General features: G+C 43.3%; 2 protein-coding genes across 8 annotated transcripts; both read left to right on the top strand.

Moving 5' to 3' along the window:
• The first annotated feature begins 350 nt into the window (after positions 1-350).
• On the top strand, positions 351-19,518 carry RNASE4 (ribonuclease A family member 4). 4 transcript variants are annotated; one of them, XM_046009374.1, is made up of 2 exons: positions 351-482; positions 18,265-19,518. In XM_046009374.1, exon 2 carries the CDS (start codon positions 18,282-18,284, stop codon positions 18,723-18,725), a length of 444 nt encoding a protein of 147 aa, XP_045865330.1. In that variant the 5' UTR covers positions 351-482; positions 18,265-18,281; the 3' UTR covers positions 18,726-19,518. The 4 variants fall into 4 exon arrangements, with proteins under 4 accessions (XP_045865330.1, XP_045865333.1, XP_045865331.1 ...); XM_046009377.1 differs by lacking the exon at positions 351-482 and adding an exon at positions 7,245-7,345; XM_046009375.1 differs by lacking the exon at positions 351-482 and adding an exon at positions 7,269-7,326.
• On the top strand, positions 353-13,458 carry ANG (angiogenin). Of its 4 annotated transcripts, none has more exons than XM_046009379.1 (2): positions 353-482; positions 12,815-13,458. In XM_046009379.1, exon 2 carries the CDS (start codon positions 12,833-12,835, stop codon positions 13,268-13,270), a length of 438 nt encoding a protein of 145 aa, XP_045865335.1. In that variant the 5' UTR covers positions 353-482; positions 12,815-12,832; the 3' UTR covers positions 13,271-13,458. The 4 variants fall into 4 exon arrangements, with proteins under 4 accessions (XP_045865335.1, XP_045865334.1, XP_045865337.1 ...); XM_046009378.1 differs by lacking the exon at positions 353-482 and adding an exon at positions 7,245-7,345; XM_046009381.1 differs by lacking the exon at positions 353-482 and adding an exon at positions 7,313-7,326.
• Positions 19,519-24,128: the final 4,610 nt, after the last annotated feature.

Genomic DNA, 24,128 nt, shown 5'->3' with positions numbered 1-24,128 from the left:
CCAATGCATGCCAGAGGGGGCTGACAAACTGAAGGGAGAAACCGCCTGGTCTCCTAGACCGTCCGCCAGCTGACACCTCGAGGGACCGCTTCGCTCCCGGGAGCAGGGGCTGGTGTCCCCAGGCCTGTTGTCCCCGGAGTTGCGTGGGGCTCGGGTCTGCAGGCCCTCTCCTTTCCCAGGCAGGGCCCTCCCGCCGCGCCCACTACAGAGGCGGGTCTAGGCAGGAAGGGCCTCCGGGGAGAAACAGGGCGCGGTCCCAACTGCACCGAGGCCCCCGCGCCGCCCTCCTCTCCCTGCTGCCTGCCCCGTCCGTTCCGGTACACACACGTATGCCAACCCCACCCAGGATCCAAAGCAAGATTTAAAAGGAAGTCTTTTCGTCTTCTACCAGCTCCCTATCATCATACAGGCAGGGGAAGAAGCCGTGAGAAAAACTTCTTTCCGCTGTCCTGCGCGTTTCTGCAGCCCCGTTCCAGGCCGAGGTGGGTTCACATCCTGCTCTCTCTCCTCCTCCTCAGTAGTTTTACCAAGAGCGTTTTGGCCCGAGGAGCCCCTTCTTAGCAGAGACAGTGTGGGGCTCCTCGGGGAGGCGTTTGCAGAACCGGGTTGGAGCCGCTGAGGAGTGCGAAGGAAGGTCAAAAGTCTTGTTCTTTTATGAGTTATAGCGACTCTACATTTCCACCCTGAGATGTACTTCCAGCAGCCGAGCAGAGACGGCTTCGGGAAAGTCTAGCACCTAGAATGTAGGCTCAGAAGAAGGCGCAGAATTGGCGAACGGGGTGGAGGCCCGGGAAGGCCTGCACTTGCCCAAATCTAAGGATTCTTTACTTGGTATCCAGGTGGATCGCCAGATTTAGGCCTTGTCCAGTTTTTGCCAGCATAACTAACTTTTGGGGCTTGCGTTTTTGTTTTCTGGTGACTCACTTCTCCCTCCCCACCCGCAGCCAATGTTGCAAAATTCCGGGATTCACTGCCAACAGGCTCTTCTTTAAGCTTTCTTACTAAAGTGTTGGGATCCTCAATCTTTTTATTCTGAGACAGCGTGTCATATGGTAACACATGGGCAAAACAGAACATCTTTATTCAAGAAGGACAGTAAAAACAGTTTCAGCATCATTCTGGGGACTAGGGAAATCTCAAATGAGGCAAGACCCTCCCTCTGTGTCCCTAAGAACCTTATAGTCAAATCATAAATGTAATCACTAGAAACTCAAGTGGTATTATCTGAACAGCATTGACTACCTTCCCAGGAGCAGTCTCAGGTATTCAAAGAACTACTAACAACACCGTTACTAACTAGCTAGTGCAGAAGGATAATTTTGTTACACACACTTTATTTTAAGCAACTCTTTTTACAGATAAAATATATTGAAATTCATGGAATATTCAGTAGGTTTTCCTCAAATAGCAGCTTTCAGTAGCATCTTTAAAATTAGCTTTAATTTTCTAGAAATTGCTAGTGTGGACTATGAAACCTAGGTGTTGCATTGGAAAGCTTCTAGTCCCTGGAACCAGACATTCCTGGGGCAGTACATGTTTTCTTTCTCTGTACCTCAGTTTTCTCATCTGTTCAATGAGGCCTTGATAGATAGTCCTCCAGGTCTCCCTCTTTCTTATTCTATGACTTCTTGGGGTGGCAGAGTGGTAGTAAGATGGTATTTATAGAAGAGAAGGTACTCTATTAATGTGGACAAGAGCTATGTAGTTTGGCAGAACAGATGGGGAAACCATTCCAGGGAAAGAAGAATGGCTCTTGTTATTGGTGCAAGAGCAGATGTCAGGTTACAATCAGGCAAAGGTAAGAGATTTGTCAAATTATTGTTGGAAGCATTTGCCCATGTGATTCAGAAATTAAAGTAGATGGCTAAGAAAGTGGACCGAAGCAGGCCAATGAAACCCCTCTTTAAAAGTTTCTATTTAGGGGGCACCTGGGTTGCTCAGTGGATTAAGCCGCTGCCTTCGGCGCAGGTCATGATCTCAGGGTCCTGGGATCGAGCCCCGCATCGGGCTCTCTGCTCCGCGGGGAGCTCGCTTCCTCCTCTCTCTCTGACTGCCTCTCTGCCTACTTGTGATCTCTCTCTCTCTGTATCAAATAAATAAAAAGATCCTTAAAAAAGTTTTCAGGGGCGCCTGGGTGGCTCAGCGGGTTAAAGCCTCTGCCTTCAGCTCAGGTCATGATCCCAGGGTCCTGGGATGGAGCCCCGCATCGGGCTCTCTGCTTAGCGGGGAGCCTGCTTCCTCCTCTCTCTCTCTCTGCCTGCCTCTCTGCCTACTTGTAATCTCTATCTGTCAAATAAATAAATCTTAAAAAAAAAAAGTTTTCATTAAATCTGTATTTGAGCAAAGAGCAATCTCTGTTAACAGTTATTCTCAGCAGAACACCTTGAAATATCTGGGAAAGAGAATGGGCACAAAGCTCAGTTTGTTGAAAAGTGAATGTGTAACTTTTGTCTTTGTTTGAAAACACACAGGTATGTCAACAAGACTTGGCCCATTGTCCCTTAGTCATAGTGTCTCCCACTCCTGGAGATGTTATCCTTCTTTTCATTGGATCTTCATCCTCTTTTAACCATTAGTCCTGTTAGTAAATTAGTTTCATGCTTATAAACCTAAAAAAAATGTTAGAGTTAAAACACATGAAGAGATTAGTCACTTCTCTCCATCACCTAATTTTATAATTTGTCTTAAGGACAGAATTAAACATATGTACTCTGTATAAAGGGTAAAGGACACCAGCATTTGAGTCCTTAGAAGAAGAACCCTGGGCTGCCTGTGTCTATGTGCAAGGTGTGAAGAAGAGACACAGGAAAATTTTCAGGAAAAGGACGATGACTTTTAAGTTGGAGCTGTCAAAACATTTATTAAAGATATATGAGCAGGGTGGGGGGCGCCTGGGTGGCTCAGTGGGTTAAGCCGCTGCCTTCGGCTCAGGTCATGGTCTCAGGGTCCTGGGATCGAGCCCTGCGTCAGGCTCGCTGCTCTGCAGGGAGCCTGCTTCCTCCTCTCTCTCTCTGCCTGCCTCTCTGCCTACTTGTGATCTCTCTGTCAAATAAATAAAATCTTAAAAAAAAAAGATATATGATTGAGCTTTTTTCAATTGACAATTGCTTTACACCTATTAAAATTAATGAAGATTAGGGGTACCTGGGTGGCTCAGTGGTTTAAGCCTCTGCCTTCGGCTCAGGTCATGATCTCAGGGTCCTGGGATCAAGCCCTGCATCGGGCTCTCTGCTCAGTGGGGAACCTGTTTCTCCCTCTCTCTCTGCCTGCCTCTCTGCCTACTTGTGACCTCTCTCTCTGTCAAATAAATAAATAAAATATTTTAAAAAAAATTACTGAAGATTATATATATATATATATTCCTTGTTTTAGGTAGTTTGCAATACAAATGAATAAGCATTTAGAGGCATTTTAATGAAATGGTCAAACTTCTTTCCCCCAAGTCTGTATTTTCTGTTTCATCAAAACCTCTTTGTGCCAAGATGAAAAAAAAAGAAATGAAAAGAAAAGAAAGAAAAACAATTAACCACTCACCATTCACCATTCACCTAACTGGCTTTTTGAGTGGGAGAGGCTGTGAATTCTCCCCAAGTTGTTAAGTGAAATCCCAGAGGCCAGAAAGTGACCTGGCTGTGTTCAGACCCTAGAGACTGCTCCCCAGCACCACAGCATAAAGCTAACATCAGAAGCTGATCTGTTTGTGTGACTTGGTGTTTGAACTGGTGTTTCAAGCCATGGGACTGTGTGTGTGTGTGTATGTGTGTGTGATGCTGGAATGGAGTACCTTATCTCTGCCTTCAGGTGATTTACCAGAGAAGGAGCCTGTTGCTCAAGTCATCTTCATCCCCACAGACTGTGGGAGTTGGCAGCTTCTGTAGTCTGGGATTGCTGAGGTCTTAAGGGTGTTGTCTGGGCCTGCCAGTGTCTTCCCCACCAAATGACAGGCTTGTATCTCTTTAGAATTCAGTTCTTCAGCATCTTTTAAAAAAGTGATACATGATTAATTTAAAATAGGTACCACTCAAATAGTTAGGGTTTGCCCACAAAAGGAAAGTCCGCATTCAGGTGCTCTGTTAGATACCAGTAGAGGCCCCACTCAGCGAGCCCCATGTCTTGTTGAATAATCTCTCTGTACCTAAAAGACTTTGAACTTTGGTGTTTGGCAGAACGATTGTATGGGCAGAGACACCTATCCCTTCCTTTCCAGAGACTTCAGTAACTCTGAGGCACCAGGTACTGAGGGAGAGGTAGTTTGTGGCTGTGTGCTTGGTCCTTTTTTCACTTCCTCAGACTTTTTTCCTTTTAGCTCAGAATTTGGGTGGAGATGTAGGAAAAAGGGAAGAAGGCAGGGGAAAAAAGTGAAGCTTAGGCAGGACTGTGCCTTACCACAGTTGAAAAGCCACTGAAGTTTGTCTTTTCCAGGTTTGCCATGTTGTCTACTTTTCCTCCTCAAATCCTCAAGCCACTCCAGCTACCAAAATCTGTTCTTTTTTAAAGATTTTGTTTAATTATTCGAGAGAGAGTGAGAGTATGTCAGTAAGGAGGGGAGAAGCAGACTTCCCACCAAGGAGGGAGCCTTATGTGGGGGTTGATCCCAGAACCCCTGGATCGTGACTTGAGCCAAGGCAGACCCTTAACCAACTGAGCTACCCAGGCACCTCCTCCAAAAACCATTCTTAGGACAGCCTCTACAGCTCATGCACAAGCATGTGTGAATCCCAGCCTGTTTAAGGAGTTAATCCTCCTATAGATTTTTACATTAGAATAGGGACCAATACCTAAGAAATGAAGGTCAGGATTTACCACTAATGCCAGAAGCAGAGTTTTCCTGGGAACCTTGGAAGCCTTCCAGTTCTACCTGGGAATTAGGCCTACCTTGTTTGGTAACTGTTGTGAAACCCAATTGTGCCTGCAAGTCTTAAGCGAACCCAGGAGAATCTGTATGGTTGGGATCTCCAAAGTGAGACCAGATGGCACATTTCTAGAAGCACTGAGGGCTAACAAGAAGAACTTGGGGCCTAGGAGTCAGCCACTGTTTGAGATACTAAGAATGCAGAGATGAGTGGCGTAATTATTCTTCTCTCTAAGGGTTCCATCTAATGGAGAGACAAGAAGATTAATTAATCATCAAAAGATGATGGCTAATGGCCTGTTTGCCAACCTAAAGTAAAGCCAGATCCATCCTACCCATGCTATAAGAACTCCAGATCAGCTCACATTCTTCTCTGAGCATTCCTGAAGTTCCCAGGGAGTGTAAACATATTTGCAAATTAGCCCCTTTAACCCAGACAGAGAGACTGCCATTTACTTCTTTTTGATCGACCTCCCTGGGTGAGGGCTATCCCTGCACCTGGCCTGTGCTGCTAAAAATGTCTGAAGGTGCCAACATGCAGTGTCCTCTTCCTTTTTGATAGAGCAAAAGGTCTGATCTGTTGTTCTAGCTCTTGTCCAGATGTGCCTCAATCTGAACTAAAGGGATCCTCACCGTGGGAAAGGCGCTTTACTTCCCGCCCCACCCCCTTACCGCCTCTGGTCAACCATGGAGTGAGCTCCTTCACATTAACTTGCTGTATGCTTTCTGAACCTTATAGAGATTTAATGAAACAACCTGGATTTTTATGAAAGTTGTTACTGCCCTCCTTCCTCTAGGCCCCAGGAGGCGGGGTCAGAGGGGATGTGAACAGAGCACACGGTAGTCCTTGCCCGACACTGCTCCATAGCCTTGGCATCATTCTCCCTCCTCTCATCATGTCCTTCTCTATGGATGAATCCTTTCCCGGGACATCACAGACTCTTACACAGATAGGGTTTACTCAGGCTGACTCACCAGCTTTTCACACACACCAGGGCACGTCGGAAGTCTAGAGGCAACGCAGCATAAGCTGTCAGCTTGGGACTGTGGCTCCGTGCTTGCCTCAGTCTGGTGTGTACTGGGTACAGAGAATCCTCCAAGGAAGATGTGGGCCCCTTCTCCTGGGATGGGTTGGGATTGAGGAGAGCCTGTCTGACTCAAAGGTGGTGTTGCTCATGCCGAGTCTGGAAAGATGAGTAGATCCTCTCCCTGAAGACAAGGAGTTTGAAGTCCAACTGGACTATCCTTCTGTTGTTTGAACTGGCAGTTTCTTTCATGAGAAAAACTGACTTCCGTTAACACCTACCTCACACAGTCCTGGTGATGGTCAAATATAATCAAGTGTGTGAGAGATTCGTAAAATGAAAGGCAATGACTATTATTATGATTATAATTATTAGGATGATTTCAAGTCCAGTTATTTTATTGGCTGGATGCCAGTCTTGATTGACACCTCAGAGACAGGCAGACCAAAAACTTGAAGGTGGATGGATGGCAACCAAGGGTTGAGGATTTTTTAAAAAATAACACGATTCAGCAGCAGCGGAGGTGGTTACTGAGGGTCTGTGAAACAGTTGGCATCCTGCGCTGCCTGATATTTGAAACCGTAGGATCTTTATAAAGTGACCCCAGTAAACTTTGACCCAGTTGGCTTGTTTCTATTCGAGCTACAGATCCACTTGGTAAGTAGATGCAATACCAGGGTTGCACTGATGGTGGAGATAACCAATTTTACACCTGCTTTACAAAGAACAGAAGATTGAGTGCTGAGGATTAATCTCTTGTGAACAGGTAAGGATGAAAGGAAGGAGAAGCCCTTGAAATAGGGCAAGGAAACTTCTGGGGGTTAGTGGCTGGAAGGTTGAGGTCAGGGGCAGGGTACTAAGAGCTGTCACATAATCTTCTCTAGGAATACTTTCCTGGTTCTGTGCAATCTATGGAAGAGTCTACTTAGCATCTTTTTGTGAAACCAAATTATGTGGGTGAAAACAAAGGACAGTGGGACAGCATCCTGCTGGGAGGCCGCATCTTACTCTGCAGGCTTCCCCCAACACAGTTCTTAGAGATGGCCCATAAGATCAGAAACAATATCTTCTGGATCCAGATCACTGCATGTCTTGTCATGGGTAGGAGTCGGAACCACAGACATCAGAAAATGGCAACTGTGGGACAAAAGACCATGTTTGTCAAAGTTGGCCTCCCAGAACAAATCTCTAATTCATGTGGGTTAATGTTCGACCCAGTCATGCCCAGGGAAAGGTGAATGACTCTCTTTGTTTATCCAAGAGCAGTGTCCTTGGTTTTCATGTCTCTGCCAGCATCAGGGATCTTTAGACCTAATCTTCCCTCCCCGTTTGTCTGATCACTATATAATTAGAACCGGGAGGGACCTCCAGGTTGAAACAGCTGGAACCCATCTCCAGGAACCAACAGCTGGAACCCATCTTCAATTGGAGGGAAACTTCCAGACTTCTGTAAGACTCTTCCTCGTGGGTAATCTATTTTTCTATTTGTGTATATGTATACTATTTCTAGACATCCATCCATTTCAATGAAACCATTTTTTCCCTTTTAAAAACTCTTGGCCCAAGTTCATGAATTGAGAAAGAAACACATTAGATTCTAAAGTTTAAAATGCAAACAGATTTCTTCTGGGATAGCCTAAACGTGGATAAAGGGAAATTAGTAAGACTGGGACCAAGTGGTGATTTGGGAGGGATTCCTAAATTGTGATAAAGTCCCCAAAGATCTAGGAAAAGCATCTGCTGGAGGTTACCTGGAGCCCCCTGCCCTGACATTTTATGTGACTTAGCAAGGAAAGAAACAGAGAATATACTTTTAGCTCTGTTTTCTTATAAATTTTCCCACTAATTTCTTTCCTTAAAGTTTTGGATGCTCTTTGAAAGCACAATGGAACAACACATGCCAAGGTTAAAAAAAAAAGTATACTGTCAGTTTGAAGAGAGGAAAGAAAGGAGATAGAGGAATATGCATTGGGTATTAAGCTTTCAGTTTGGATAATATTGTCCTAGAACATATAAAAGCATGAGGCTATGTTAATGGAAGTTGTATTCATAGTCATAATCATAAACTATCAAGTTAACTCCCTGGTGCATAAAGTCTGATGGATCTTTTGAATACAAAACATTGTCTAAGGGGAGAGAAAGAGTATTTTAATTTTTGTGAAGACTAAGGGACTGGTTTGAGACAGAAGGTGAAGTTCGTCTAAGAAACAAGTTGTGGGACAAATTCCAGCGACGAAAATCTGACAGTTAGGTGTAGAAGGGTATGTGTGAATGAGTTTGACCACCAGATGGGAGGCTCTGCACACCTGGCCTAGGCAGATTCACTTCTGCACCCCATATAATGTCTTATGTGCTTTCTCCCAATTCCATTTCAATTCCCATTTTTGGGAAATTTAGTATGGAATATAGAAGTGAAGAAGTTATGAATGGCAGAGCAGATGTTGTTACTGGTAACCCTAGTGTATACTTGCTGGGATTTGGTTTCTGGATGTTTTAGGAAATTAAGATTATAATAAGCCTGGATGAACCTTAGCTGAATTATTACAGAATGAATATGCAAATTCTGCAAATCAGAAACAAAGATATTCTTTAACCTCGAAGACTGAGACGTGAGGACCTTCAGCCTCCAACAAGCAAATGCTTTTTTAGGATATGAAGAGCCTACGTAGTGCCAGTCCGGTGTCTTAACTAGAGGTGGTCTGTGGGCTTGGCTTACCTGCTGAGCCTTAAAGAATGATGCTTCCGAGTCAATCTATTAACTATTTCTTTTGGCTGGTGCCTTTTGCCACCAAACTAAACTCACACAAGTAACTTACTTGTCTCTCAATTCAAGGGGAAGAAAAGGAAAGGAAAGGAAAAGGCTTTTATGCTTAATGAGAACTACGGAATTTCAGGCCCCAACTGATAGCAACTCTCTCTTTTTACAGATGAACAAATTTAGGCCTGGAGGGGAAAATGAAGTCGATCATTAAAACCATAATTATTGAGGGCCTACCATGAGGCAGGCACTATGATTCAAAGTGACTAATATGGGCTCTGTCCTCCTACTGATTACACACCAGTAGGAAACACTGACAAGTAAACAGGTCATTGTTTGCCCAAGACCACATAGATAATAGTGGAAATGGCACCTATGAAAGCTGACAACAGGTAAATCTTTATTTGATGATATCCTTGTGAACAGATCAGCTTTGTGATTTTTGCTTTGACGCTTATATTTAGTGAAGTGTCCCTCATCTTAATATCTAAAGCATAGAGTGTTTGGACAGAGACTCTAGGTAGACCTGTGGGCTCACACTCCTTTCTGTGAGCAACAGTATCCCCACAACCTGTGTAATACGGGCACTTCTACAGGGACCCAAGGTAGCCTTGAATGCTTGGGAACATTCCTATCCACCACTGCCACCTAGGGACTCTCTGGGGGTACTACCAGTTCTGGTTCTATTTCCGGATTTTTTTTTTTTAACTCTGGGACTCTGACTCTGCAAGAGATGTGTCGACTGTGTGAACTCTTTTAAGGTGCCTTGGATTTTGAGATTCTGTAATTCTACAGTTACCTTTGACTTTAGAAGGCAATATTTGCTGTGAAATGTGTAAACCTGGCGATTCACACACCTGTACCCCTGGGGCTAATAATACATTATATGTTTATAAAAAAAAATAAAGAAGGCAATATTTGTCTGTTGCTGAGCAAGAAACTTAGTTGATTCCAAATCAATGAAACCTTGATGAGGTCTTCCAAAAAACTAAAAAAAGAGAACACACCCAGGAGACTGGAAAGCACAATATAAATGTAAAGAGCTTGGCAGCAGGGTAGCTGAGCAGCTGTGTTGGAGCAGCAGCCCTGTAGGAATACTTGTTAGTCTTTTAGGGGTGACTCTCCCCCCTGCAGTTGTATGCCACTTTCTTGCTAAGCGCAATTTCACTTGATTCTGTTGCAAATGATACGCTAAGTGCTTAATGGAAATCTTTTCAGCTGCTACTTACGTCAGTATTGTGGAATAGTCAAAAGATTTCTTAGGAGTGTACCAAATTTGTTTGTAGTTATTATGAAACAGACAAGGCAAATCAATTCTAAATGTTGATAAGAGAGCTCACTTTGTTTACTATTGTCACATGTCTTTCCCTGTAACCAGCAAAATCCCAGATTCCCTTGTTTTTCTGGATGCACAGTCATACTCCCGGTGCTGTTTAGCAACCCTACAGGCTTAGTGCTAGAACCTATGACCTCTGTGAGGGCTACAAAATTATTTGATATGGGCACCTGGGTGGCTCAGTTGGTTGAGTGACAGCCTTCAGCTCAGGTCATGATCCTGGAGTCCGGGGATCCAGCCCCACAGCAGGCTCCCTGCTCAACAGGAGGTCTGCTTCTCCCTCTGACCTTCCTCCTCTCAATCTCTCTCTCTCAAATAAATAAAAAAAAAACTTAAAAAAATCTTATTTGATATGAAAATCGTGGTTATGACTTTCACAAGAAAGCACAAAATAGATTATTCTCTTTTTTTTTTTTTAGATTTTATTTATTAGTTGAGAGAGAGATAGCATGAGAGGGGAGAGGTCTGCGGGAGAAGCCAACTCTCTGCTGAGCAGGGAGCCTAATGTGGGACTTGATCCCAGGACTCCAGGATCGTGACCTGAGCCAAAGGTAGTTGCTTAACCAACTGAGCTACCCAGGCACCCAAGAAAGCACAAGATAAAAATTAATAATTGAATGTCCATGAAAATATACCATTTATTTTAAAATTTTGTATTCATAGGAATTATATTACATTTAAGAATAATTTGAAGTTCAAATTTTTTTCCTTTGCAAGAATTTCTAAGTATGTGTGATGATTGCCAAAAAACACCCTACCCGGTCATAAATTAAATGAATTACTGACAAACAATTTGCGAAACAAAATTATAAAAATTGGTTCCTTTTTTTTTTTTTTTGAGAGGGAGAGGGGTGGATAGGGGCAGAGGGAGAGAGAGAATCTTAAGCAGACTCCACACTGAGTATGGAGCTGAGGCAACATGGGGACTCAGTCTCACAACCCTGAGATCATAACCTAAGCCAAAATCAAGAGTCTGACACTTAACTGACTGGGCCACCCAGGCACTCTATAAAATCAGTTTCAAATTTACAGTGAAAATAATTTTTATTGTTGAATGTGGGGTTATTCACATATATTTGGTATAATGTATAGGGGTATGGTGATTTTTGTCATTCCAGTTTAAGTATACGGGCTGCCAAAGCAAGGATGGACTATGGTGGTTTTTAAAGGCTCTGAATATTCTTTAAAATTTTCTCCAAAGAACTAAAAGTATAATCAGAACTACCTGCTGCAAACACCAAGTCTCTTGCAATTCTAAAATCTTCAAATTTCATAAGAAATAAGACCTTAAAAGTTCATTAAAAAATTGTTCTCTGTTTTGTTATAATCTGTATTTGTTTAATTCTATTTTAAATTATCCATCACCGAGTGAAAATCATGGTCCAGGAAGAAGTACCATGTTTACCTTGTGGGTGTGTTTGAGTATCTGGCACACCACCCTTGGGATGTGGGAGTTCTAGAGTTTGAGACTGACAGCTCTTTCCTGAGAGATAATGGCAGCAATCCTCTTCTCTTTCGTCTTCTTTTGAGAAATCATTGCAGCAAGTTGTAAAGCCTTTGACTTGGTGAAAAGATCTAAGGAGGGCTACCAGTCTGGTTCAGTTGGTAGAGCATGTGACTCGATCTCAGGGTTGTGTGTTTGAGCCCCATGTGTGGCATAGAGTTTACTTAAAAAAAAAAAAAAGGTCTAAGGAGTTGTTTTGGGGGTTGTTTTTGTTTTTACCACATGGTAACGTCATTTGCCTGTGGTTTACAGTCTGTATACATGTGCAGGGAAAATTAGGTAATATTCTTTGAGAATAATTCAAGGTGTTTCCAATGTAAGAGGCACCTAGGAATAAGCTTTTATTCTTCTTTTTCCAGTCCTCTGTAAGAGTTCACCCCAGAACCACTTGTAAGCTTTACATGGGTTCTTCCATGTTCCTCCCTGCTCTTTCTCAATGGTACATTTAAGTGCACCTTTGGCCATGAAACATCTACTTCTTGGGAAACTAGGGCTGCCTCCCTTCACCTGAGGATAAACTGCTCTCAAATGCTCTCCTCACAGCCAGCCGACTAATTATGATTACTGTCTTCAACAGTCCTCTGATTGAGCCTTCCCTGGGCTCAGGGTTCCCTAAAAGTCCCCCTTCTTCAGAGCTCTCACCTCCTATCTTACTGTCTCATCTCAGGAAATTGGAGCTCCCATCCCTTCTCCATGGATGCTACATCCTCTTTTAGGGAGGCATTTGATGTGTCTTGATGGTCTTTGTGTTCCAGGACCTAGCACAGTGGTCTGATACCTGCAAGGGCTTGTGTAAAATTTGTTACTACAGTAACTGACAAATGAGTGAAAGAGTGTGAATGGGTTTTGTAATGCTACGATATGGTAAATAAATACTCACCAATTCTGAGGGATAGAAAAACATGGTTGGGACATGAAGTTGTGTTCAGGAAACTTTTTTAAAAAAGATTTATTTATTTATTTATTTGTCAGAGAGAGAGAGAGAGAGAGAGAGAGAATGTGAGCATGAGCAGGGGGGAGCCGCAGGCAGAGCGTGAGGGAGAAGCAGGCTCCCTGCTGAGCAAGGAGCCCAATGCAGGGCCCTGGGATCATGACCTGAGCTGTAGGCAGACGCTTACCAGACTGAGCTACCCAGGTGCCCCTCAGGAAACTTTTAAATAGACTTTCCAAAGAAACAGATTGATGAAAAGTTTGAGATTAGGGAGGAAGAGAAAAGAAAAGATGTAATTAGGTGACTGAAGATACTCGATTCATGTCAGAGAGGAAAGTCCCTGTACTTTTAGCCTGATCGGGCAATGCTGTTCTATACCCCTACCACACCTCCTTTTGCCTTTGGCAGGACCCTTTACTGGAAGAGATGATGATGGGCCTGGGCTCCCTGTTGTTGGTCTGCATGCTGGGTCTGGGTCTGACCCCACCAGCCCTGGCTCAGGATGACCCTAGGTACAGAAGCTTCCTGACCAAGCACTATGATGCCAAACCACGGGGCCGGAATGACAAATACTGTGAAATCATGATGAAGAGAAGAGGCCTGACCACACCCTGCAAAGACACCAACACCTTTATTCATGACAACAAGGGCAACATCAAGGCCATCTGTGAAAATAATGGAGAACCTTACGGAGAAGGTTTAAGACTAAGCAAGTCTCTTTTCCAGGTCACCACCTGTAGGCATAGAGGAGGGTCCCCTCGGCCTCCGTGCCGGTATAGAGCTACCGCAGGGTTGAGACACATTGTTGTTCGCTGTGAACATGGCTTACCTGTTCACTTTGATGAGTCCTTTTTCAGTCCGTAATCAGTGGCCACAGCAGGCTCTGCTCTCTTTTCCTTGAATTTCTCTCCACATCCCAGAACGGTGGTGGCAACATTCATGGTCAGGGGCCCAGAGAATGAGCTGCCTGGATTTCTTGTTTTCCATTTTACAACATGTTCAATAAATAAAAATGTCTCTGAAATCAGTAAGACTCAGAGCCTTCTCACTAATTATTGGCCTGTTAATCTTTCCCATTTTCTCTGTTCAACTGCTCCCAGAGAGGACTGGGTAGAATAGAAATGCCCTTTTCATTATCAGTTCCTTCTCAGTCAGTAAGGAGGTGGACCTTAGCTTTCTGTAAAGGTGAGGTGGTTAGATTCATCTTGCAGAGAGAACTAGGAAAATTCCAGGGCTCATGGCAAATAACAGAAGGGGAAAATAGTAAGGGGAAAATAATAAGCCAGTATTACTTTTACAAATGTTAAACCTTGAGGAGAACAGTTTAAGAGTAAATACCAATAGATTCATTCCACTTTCTCTCACGCACGTACTTGTACATGTACTCCTGCATGAATTCCAAAGGGCAGCTACCACTCATCTTAAGCAGGAGGTAATTTTTTGATGTTGCTTTGAATGGAATGTTCCTAAGATATTCTCATGGCTATTTTATATAAGGATAAAAAAGTGATTATTTTATTATTTACGTATTTTTTCATTGTTATGTTATTTTCTCCTTAATCTCTTACTTTATTGACCAATGTCTGGTAACTGTGAGGTGCTAGGTCATAGATTCCAAACATTATCCCTTATTCTTCCTCAACTAGACTTGGTTTTCAAGTAAACATATGCTTAGGTTGATAATACTCTCTTTGTAAAATACACTAACCTATCCACAGGTTAAGCGATTAACTTCCTGTTAACCTAAATTCTATCAACTGCTGCCTCAATATTTTATTTGGAAAGTAGTTAATAAATTGCAGTTATAAGTCACAGTTTTGCTATTTTGTGAATATATAACTATTGTGGTCACCATATTCCCAATGGTGGCCTCTCCTGCTGCCCACATTGCCCTGAAGTAGGCCCAAAACCCTAGTTGCTCAATACTCAGGTTATAGACCAGTATCTAGATGCCACCCAGGAGAGTCAGGCCTTGCTGGAAATATTCAGATTTTTGGGAAGAAGTGATGGAGAAGTAAGTTACTGGTATACCCTCAACCCATGAATCTGTCCACTTTGAGTTTTCTATTTCCAAACTGAAAACACTATCTGTAGTTAGGAAGAAGAATTTTCCAAACCTCTCTTATTAGAAAAACTGTCTTACTATAAAATCTCAAAAACCCCTTAAGGAGTAAGTAAGGATTAAGTACTTAAAGTAAGTAAGTACGAGTTTTTGGTAGAATATTTGGAACCTTTCTCGGGTTCTCCAACCAGCACTATCTCCCTGATATGAAGCAAAGTGACTTCCATACAGATCATTGCCCCACTCAAGCTCATGATAGAGAAGGTCAAAGGCATGGACCCTTGTTACATTGATCACACCATATTTATGAAAACTGGTGTCTTCTCCAAACATCTGCTTACAGCATTGCCATTGCATGCTCTAGTCTTAGGACAAATGACTATTTCCTGGGAAATTGCATGGCAGTGGGGTGGAGGTGCTTCCTGACTTGTAGAGGAAGCTAGCAGCTATGGAGGCAATCCTAGTACTTTTCGCTCTGGGTCCCTTATTCTCTCATTTTCAAAAGCTGTTTAAAATGAAATATCAAGTCACAGGCGGGTCATTTTATCTGGAGTGAATAATTTGAGGAACTGAAGTGCTGGTCAGCGGTACTTTATTGACTTTGTAAGGAAAAGAGAAGAATAACCTCAAAAATGTCATGTCCTTCAAGGAATGGTGGCATTCCGGGAAGAAAATTCCATGCAATTTAGAGAGGACAGATTTCTTTAGAGACAGAGCAGAAATTCTAGTAGTTCACCTTAAAAAGAGCCTTATAGGGGCACCTGAGTGGCTCAGTGGGTTAAACCTCTGTCTTCAGCTCAGGTCATGATCTCAGGGTCCTGGGATAGAACCGCATCGGGCTCTCTGCTCAGCAGGGAGCCTGCTTCCACCCCCCCCCCCCGCCCCCGCCCTGCCAACCACCCCCCTCCCCGCCTGCCTCTCTGCCTACTTGTGATCTCTGTCTGTCAAATAAATAAAATCTTTTTTTTTTTTTTTTTTAAAAAGAGCCTTATAGTTTCCTGGGAATATAAGTACTTTACAACATAAAGGGGAGGGGATCCAAATATATGCAATTTGCTGTAGTCATTCATTATTTTTATCAGATTGAAGGAAGCAAAGGAAACCAAGAAGAATGGAAATTGTGAAAAGATTTTGCCAACATTTACTAAACACTTATTATGGGCTAGACATTGTGATAAGCACATTACAGCGATTTTATCATTTATTCTTTATAATATCTCTGAGAGGTAGGGATTATGATTATGCTCATTTTACTTATGAGAAAATATGCTGAGAGTTTAAGTAATTTCCCAAAGGTCACACAGTTAATGTGGCAAAGCTAGGTCTTTGGGATCACGGTATCCGAATTAGTTCTTATTGAGAGTCAGTCTGGTGCAGCAGAAAAAGGCTTTGAGGCATGTTCTGACCAAAAAGTATGTGTTGGTATGATTTGGCAGTCATTTGATTTTCTGTTGTTCCGAGAGCCTTGAGATATACCCATTGACGTTTACATTGGACTTCTGTTGGCTAATATTTCCCCCTATCTGGTTAAATCAGTCGGTCGGTGCGGCTGAGATCGTGGGTTTGCTCTTGCATGGATAGTTTATGTCTTCTCTGTAGCCAGTTATTTTGCTAAACCATGATCTCCATCACAAAGAACCAGGATGAGAAAGTAGACAGAATGTGCAAGATGAGAGGTATAAGATTAAATTTGGGGAAAACAAAGTACACCATTGTGATGAAACCATTACCCAAGTGCTAAGTGCGCCTTCAGAAGTTATATCCTTTGGTGCTGGGGTGAGGAATAAATTGAACATAATTTCTCCCTGCCCCCTTCTTCTCACAGCTCCTCGTCTTCCCTCCCTTCCTTACTTTACTTCCTGTATCAGCTAAGGCACAAGAAATGACCTAGAGCTTTATAACTTTCTGTGTAGAGGCAGAAGGCGGCTGTGAACCTAGGAGGTGGCATGGAAAAGAGCGATGGTTCTCTTTCATCTTGGTCGTCACCACTAACCAAAGTGTAGGCTTAGGTGGGACGGATTGCAGGTGCCTCCTCAGTCATTTCAGTCCTTTACACTCAGGACCCGGCACCATGACACGGCATCTCTGAAAACGAAGGACAGTAGTACCCAGAGATATCAACTCAGGAGTTTAGCTGAGGCTGATTGTGGACTGCACGTGTAGAAACGGGCCGGTATGACTCCAGGTTGAATTGGAGATGATTTTTCTTTGCCCTGGTGAGACAGTCCTGCCCCCCAGCAAGAGTCAAGGAGTTCGAGGTTTGACTCCATGTCAGTCCCAGACTGACAGCCAGAGGGCAGCATCTAGCTAGTGTTGGTGAGTGACTCGCACTTCCCCTCCCACCCTATTCCACCCCGGATTCAATTCTGTTGCTAGGGAGAAGCAACTCTGAGCGTAAACATCGTTGGTATCTTGAATATTTAGGAAGTGGGACGGGAGAGGCAGTCAGAGGATGGTAGAAAGAGTACGGATTTTAGAGCCAGAGAGAGCTGGTTTCCTTTCTTTAATGAGTCCACCGAAGCAATTTCTCCAATCCGTATCCCATTGCTTTCTTTGTTGTTGTTCCAGAGGTTTCTGTTCGTTAATTTCTTTTTTTTTTTAATATTTTATTTATTTGACAGAGAGAGAGAAGTCACAAGTAGTCAGAGAGGCAGGCAGAGAGAGAGGGAGAAACAGGCTCCTCACTGAACCGAGAGCCCGATGCGGGGCTCGATCCCAGGACCCTGAGATCATGACCTGAGCCAAAGGCAGAGGCTTAAACCACTGAGCCACCCAGGCGCCCCTGTTCGTTAATTTCTAACTCTGTAAAACAAGTGTATATTTCCCACCATTAAGAGGGGACAACACAAAGATCTTGCAACCAGAGGCTATGCATAATTACCAACAGCTAAGGACAAGACAGGCAGAGCATCAAGGATAGATGCATGACAATAGATAGACTGTATCACCAGGGCCTAGTATTTTGGGTTGTACATACACCCAGGGGGGAAATAAAAGACACAATCCATGTCCTTTTTTTGTGGAGACTGTGCTGTTTAAATTTATTTTTTAAATGTTTCTTAGCTTAGTGATCAATCCCAGAAGCCTGGAAAACACCTTCACTCTCTATATCCATTTCATTTCATTTGTTCACGAGCTCACTCATTACATTCATTTATTTAGCCAATATTCACTACCTTCAAAGCACAGTGGCTGGGTGTTCTGCTTTTGTAGGGGCTCTTTATAGACGATGAACAAGATTTCCAAAAGGACCTGATTTTAAGACCACAGGAAGAACAGCCATAGGAAAGGAAAGGCTACCCCCAGTATTATTCTGGCCTCTTTTCTGCACCTTCCTCAGTTCCAGATGTAAGGAATGAAAATCAGTTCTTAAACTTGCTCTGACATATCATGAGTGTATCCAAACTTCCGGAAATTTGAGTCTCCAGAGTACCAAAAACTCCAAAGATCCTATGACCAGAGAATTACCTCAAGAGACGGTCAACTCCAGTTTCCCTTAGATCTGCTGTTTCTTCCTGTTCCCTCTCTGACCACAGAGGCCAGACGCACTGGAGAGCCACACGGTCCATAAAAAGAGATCGGCTCTAGTTTTCAGAGAAAAACATGTTTTGCAAACTATTCGCTCTTGGAAAAGCAAGACGGGAAAAGTTGTGAACAGTGAAGAGTGGGAGAACTGGTACAAATAAGGAGGAAAGAGGAGACTAGAGTTGAGGCAATGTCAATTTGCCATTCCCCACACCTCTCCCCAGTGCTGCATCTCACCTTCCTTTCTCCTGTCCCTTGGGTTTCCATCTAGGCATCTCCAAGGAAGTGATGGCTCTCCAGAGGACCCATTCACTGCTTCTGCTCTTGCTGCTGACCCTGCTGGGGCTGGGGCTGGTGCAGCCCTCCTACGGCCAGGATCGTATGTATCACCGATTCCTGCGGCAGCATGTGGACCCTGAGGAGACAGGTGGCAATGACACCTACTGCAACTTGATGATGCAAAGACGGAAGATGACCGTGCGTCAGTGCAAGCGTTTCAACACCTTCGTCCATGAAGACATCTGGAACATTCGTAGTATCTGCAGCACCACCAATATCCAGTGCAAGAATGGCAAGATGAACTGCCATGAGGGTGTAGTGAGGGTCACAGACTGCAGGGAGACAGGAAGTTCCAGGTTCCCTAACTGCAGATACCGGGCATCGGCGAGCACTAGGCATGTGGTCATTGCCTGTGAGGGTGACCCGCAGTTGCCTGTGCACTTTGACAGATAGACACCAGCCTGGGGGGCTTACTGCCTGACCCATTGGCCTTTAACTTACTCCTTGAATAGCAATGAATAATGCATTTGGGCTGCCCTAGGCTCTGTCTCCTCTGCTTCTGACTCTTTTTCTCTTTATAACCCATTCTGTTAAGTACATTATATCAAAGAGAAATGGAGACATAAACTTATGATGAGTCTGGGCTTTTCTGTAGTAAATGTTTTGGCTTTCTTTTATAGTACTGGTTAGCTTCACTCTCTCAGATCCTATCCTCTGGGATTTCGTCATTATATGGATTTATATAGCATTTTAAGCATTTCAAAGGGCATACATCTAAATCATCTCATTTTAATAGCACAGCACTGGTATAATGCTGTTGATGTTATACATAGGAACCCAAAGTTCAGGGATTTGCTGAATACCGTGAAATTAGTGGGAATGCTGAGACAAAAATCCAGCTGAACTGGCTTCTAATGCAGGCCTCTTTCCACTTCATCACAAGGAGAGTTTTGAAAGTAACTGCTTTGGTTATTCCCAGAAGTCAGCTGTTGGGAGAAGTATTTGAAATTTGGAAATGCATGCTGGCAAAATGAGAGCCCTATCTGGATAATCTGGTTCCCTTGTTATGCTGGGCTCTAACAGCATCAAGAAATGATACAAGAGATTTACTTTCTCTCTTCCCAGACTTTTGAATCTCTTTACTAAGTCAGAATATTAAAAATGTAGGAGCTCATTTAAGACTCATTCACTCTTCCCAATGGAAACATCTTTCATGTTTTCCTTATAATAAAGGACTTAAACTGCAGGTATCTGAGAAGGCTGTGCTAAGGTTCTTGGGGGGGGTGGGGGGAGCATTTTTTTTCCCATCCTACCCTCCTCAGTTTGTAAGCATGCACACACCTTACTATCCCCATACACTCTGGCCAAAGATTAATGCCCACCAGATCCATAACCATGACACACAACCCCTTGTCTCATTTACTCCAGAGAGAATGATCCTTCCAATTCCCATGCCTCTTCCTTCTACCTTTGACTGTTTTAAACAAACTCTGGAACAGAGATATATGCAGATGCTGGCTGCTAAGGAAAGGAAGTATGTATGTGTGTGTGTGTGTGTGTATATGTGTGTGTGTGTGTGTGTAAGGACTAAACTAAAATCATTTGAGTTACAGCAGATACAGAGAGAAATCTTTTTAAAAAGTTGATTTGGTAAACATATACATTATGAAATTCTCCCTACAGTCGGGCTAATTAATACATTTATCACTTCATATAGGGATTCCTTTGTGTGTGTGGTGAGAACACTTAGGATTTATCCTGTTAGCAAATTTCAAATGTATAGTAGTGTATTGCCACATGTTAAAAAAAATTTAACTGAGTAAATTTTTAAAAAATGACTTTCTTTTTTATTTTTTTTAATTTTTTTTTAAAGACTTTATTTATTTATTTGACAGACAGAGATTGACAGAGATCACAAGTAGGCAGAGAGGCAGGCAGATAGGAGGATGGGGGACGCAGGCTCCCTGCCGAGCAGAGAGCCCTATGCGGGGCTCAGTTCCAGGACCCTGAGATCATGACCTGAGCTGAAGGCAGAGGCTTAACCCACTGAGCCACCCAGGTGCCCCATGACTTTCTTTTTTAAAAAGTTTATTTACTTTTAACAATCTCTACACATACAACCCAGAGATCAAGAGTCACACACTCCTCTGACTGAGCCATCCAGGCACATGTTAACTGAGTAAGTTTTTAAGAGCTTATTGGCTTTATTCAGTGCCATGGATCAGGCAGCATCCAATCTAGCAGAGAGAAAGGTGCTCCAAGGAGCTGTACAGAATGAAAGACATTTTATAGGCAGGAGGAAGCAGGAACAGCGAAGATACACTAGGCAAAAGAGCAGGTCCGGTCTTGCAAAGTTACTTTCCTTTAGGGAATGGCAGGGATCTATCAGGCAGATTCACTAACTAGTGAATCAAGCAGGTCCCAATTTCTGGGACAGTCAAAACTGGAGTTAAGTCTCAGTTTGGTAATGTGGGGCTTAGCACAAGGAACTCCATTTTGAGTTTTAACATGACTGCAGTCACTATGCTATATATCAGATCTCTAGAATTTATTCAGCTGCTAAACTGAAGTTTGGCCAATATTTCCCCTACCTTCCAAGCCCTTAGTAACCACCACTGTACTCTGTTTCTGTGAGTCTGACTACTGTAGATTCCACATATAAGTGAGATCAGACAGTATTTGTCTTTCAGTGTCTGACTTATTTCACTCAACATAATGTCCACCAGGTCCATCCATATTGTCCAAAATCACAGGATTTCCTTCTCTTTTAAGGCTGCATAACATTCCATTGTGTGTTTATACCATATTTTCTTTAGCCATTCACCATCACTAACCATCAGGGAAATGCAAATCAAAACTACAATGAGATATCATCACACATCTGATAAAGGATGGCTATCATTAAAAAAAAAAAAAGATAAGAAGTGGTGTAAGTGTAGCGTTAAGTGCCTGACAAGAAGCTTTTGATTGCCAAGGCATCTTTTTCAAAGACATCCATCACAAACACACACAGTGCTGGCTGTACAGCTAGCTAAGGAGTGATGCCATCCCACCCATGATGCACCCCCTTTGGCTCTGGGTGACCTAGATAACTGACCATTTGTGCGACACCCCCCCCTTTTCTTTTCCCAGGCTTTCATTCCCACTCTTATGTTTGAAATTCACCAATAAAAAGTGAAACCTCAAAATCCTGGGGATCCCACCCTTGACTCCAATAAAGGCAGAGCCCCAAGTCCGTGCACTCTTTCTCTACTCAAGACCTCACTGTGTGGCTTTGGCTGGGCCATATACCTTCCTGAACATATGAGACTTATTAGCCTCATTTTTTCAAAGCTTCCTGAGAGGTTGCTGAGGTGTATCTTGCAATCGACCTAAGAGCCACAAGGGTCGGTAGAGCCACAAGATCAGCTCTGGATGGGAAAACGTCTGCGGGGCTGACCACGAGTAGTGTGGGCAATGTACATGCCCTACTTGATGACATCACTTTCCAATACTTGAGGCTAACATAAGACGGTGAGTATACTGAGAAAAGAGAACCCTGTTATGCTATTGGTGGGAATGTAAAATGGTGTAGCCATTATGGAAACCAGTATGGAGATTCCTCCAAAAATTAAACATAGAAGTACCGGGGCACCTGGGTGGCTCAGTCAGTTTAGTGTCTGACTCTTGATTTTGGCTCAGGTCATGTTCTCAGGGTGGGGAAACCAAGCCGCATATTGGAAGATCAAGCCTGTGCTCATTGGGACGTCTCCTTGGGATTCTTTCTTTCTCTCACTCTCTTGCTCTGCCCCTCCCCCACCCCAAATAAATATATAAATCTTAAAAAAATATTGAACTACCATATATGATCCAGCAATCCTAATTCTGGGTGTTTATACAAAGGAATTGAAATAAAGATCTCATAGAGATATCCACATCCTTATGTTCACTGAGGCATTGTTCACAGTAGCAAGATAAGGAAATAGCCAAGAAGACCACCAACAGAAAGAAATCTCTCTCTTTTTTTTAAGTTGTATTTATTTAAGTCACCTCTACACCCAAGTGGGGCTTGAACTTGCGACCAATAGTCGCATACTCCTCCGAATGAGCCAGCGAATTGCCCCCAGAAGTGAAGGAATTGTTAAATCTCAGTGGCAGGTTAGTGAAAATAAAGATGTTAATTTTTTTCCCTCCTTGTGAAAATTAATACAGGGAAACCTGGTTTAGAATGACAGTGGAGGCCAGCAGGGGGCGCTCTCATGCCCTATCACTCACACCAATTACAGATCCAACAGGAAAAGACGACGTTGCAAGGCAAACCACTTTATTAGTCCCCAGGAAGACAGGCTTCCCCACCCTGCTCTGAACTGTCCAGCCAGCTGAGTCTGTCACAACCCAGCCAAAGCAAAGTTACCACACTTCCCACTCCCTATTTATTCCAATAGACTTTCTGTTTATAATAGCCTTCCAAACTTCTTCCTTTCCTCTAGAAAAAAGTGTTCCTCTTTGTTCAGGCACTTGTCCACAGTTTTGCAATAGCTTGCTTGTCCCTGATTGCAGTTCTCTGCCGTTCCTGAATAAGCCCGTTTTTTTGCTGGTAAAATTACCTGAAGATTTCTTTTTTGAGATTAATACCCCATAGCAGTTCATGACCCTGTCAGTTCCTTCCATGGAGTCCTTGGAAGGCCATGGATTCCAGCTTCAGACACCCTAAGACATTATTATAGTCTGCATGAGGACATCTATCTATTATGGTTTTGAGAAACAGTGTACCAAAACACTGAAAAAGATTGAATGATGGGAGACGCCTGGGTGGCTCAGTGGGTTAAACCTATATCCTCGGCCCTGGTCATGTTCTCAGGGTCCTAGGATTGAGCCCTGCATTGGGCTCTCTGCTAAGTAGGGAGCCACCAACCTGCCTCTCTGCCTACTTGTGATCTCTCTCTCTCTCTGTGCCAGATAAATAAATAAATAAATAACTGAATGATGGTTAACAAAAGGAAATATCAAGGAATTAATAGAAAGGAGTTAAAGTCAAGGAAAATGTCTAAAGAATTAAATTCAAGGGATAATCTCTCTCTCTCTTTTTTTTATTCCTTTTCAGCATAACAGTTTTTTGCATTCATTGTTTTTGCACCACACCCAGTGCTCCATGCAATACGTGCCCTCCCTATTACCCACCACCTGGTTCCCCCAACCTCCCACCCCCCCCCGCCCCTTCAAAACCCTCAGGTTGTTTTTCAGAGTCCATAGTCTCTCATGGTTCCTCTCCCCTTCCAATTTCCCTCAACTCTCTTCTCCTCTCCATCTCCCCATGTCCTCCATGTTATTTGTTATGCTTCAAAAATAAGTGAAACCATATGATAATTGACTCTCTCTGCTTGACTTATTTCGTTCAGCATCATCTCTTCCAGTCCCGTCCATGTTGTTACAAAAGTTGGGTATTCATCCTTTCTGATGGAGGCATAATACTCCATCGTGTATATGGACCACATCTTCCTTATCCATTCATCTGTTGAAGGGCATCTCGGTTCTTTCCACAGTTTGGTGACCGTGGCCATTGCTGCAATAAACATTGGGGTACAGATGGCCCTTCTTTTCAGTACATCTGTATCTTCGGGATAAATGCCCAGTAGTGCAATTGCAGGGTCATAGGGAAGCTCTATTTTTAATTTCTTGAGGAATCTCCACACTGTTCTCCAAAGTGGCTGCACCAACTTGCATTCCCACCAACAGTGTAAGAGGGTTCCCTCAAGGGATAATATCTCTTTAGGAACTCAAATTAGAAGCCACAACCCAAGCAGAGTCTGTTATAGAAGCTGATAGACAGAACTCGAGGAAGGAGGCCAGCTCAACAGCTCTCAGAAACAAGGGTTA

Source organism: Meles meles, chromosome 6, assembly GCF_922984935.1.
Source record: "Meles meles chromosome 6, mMelMel3.1 paternal haplotype, whole genome shotgun sequence".
NCBI lineage: Eukaryota > Metazoa > Chordata > Mammalia > Carnivora > Mustelidae > Meles > Meles meles.
Note: the sequence above shows the minus strand (reverse complement) of the source record. Positions and strands in the feature narration are given on the sequence as shown.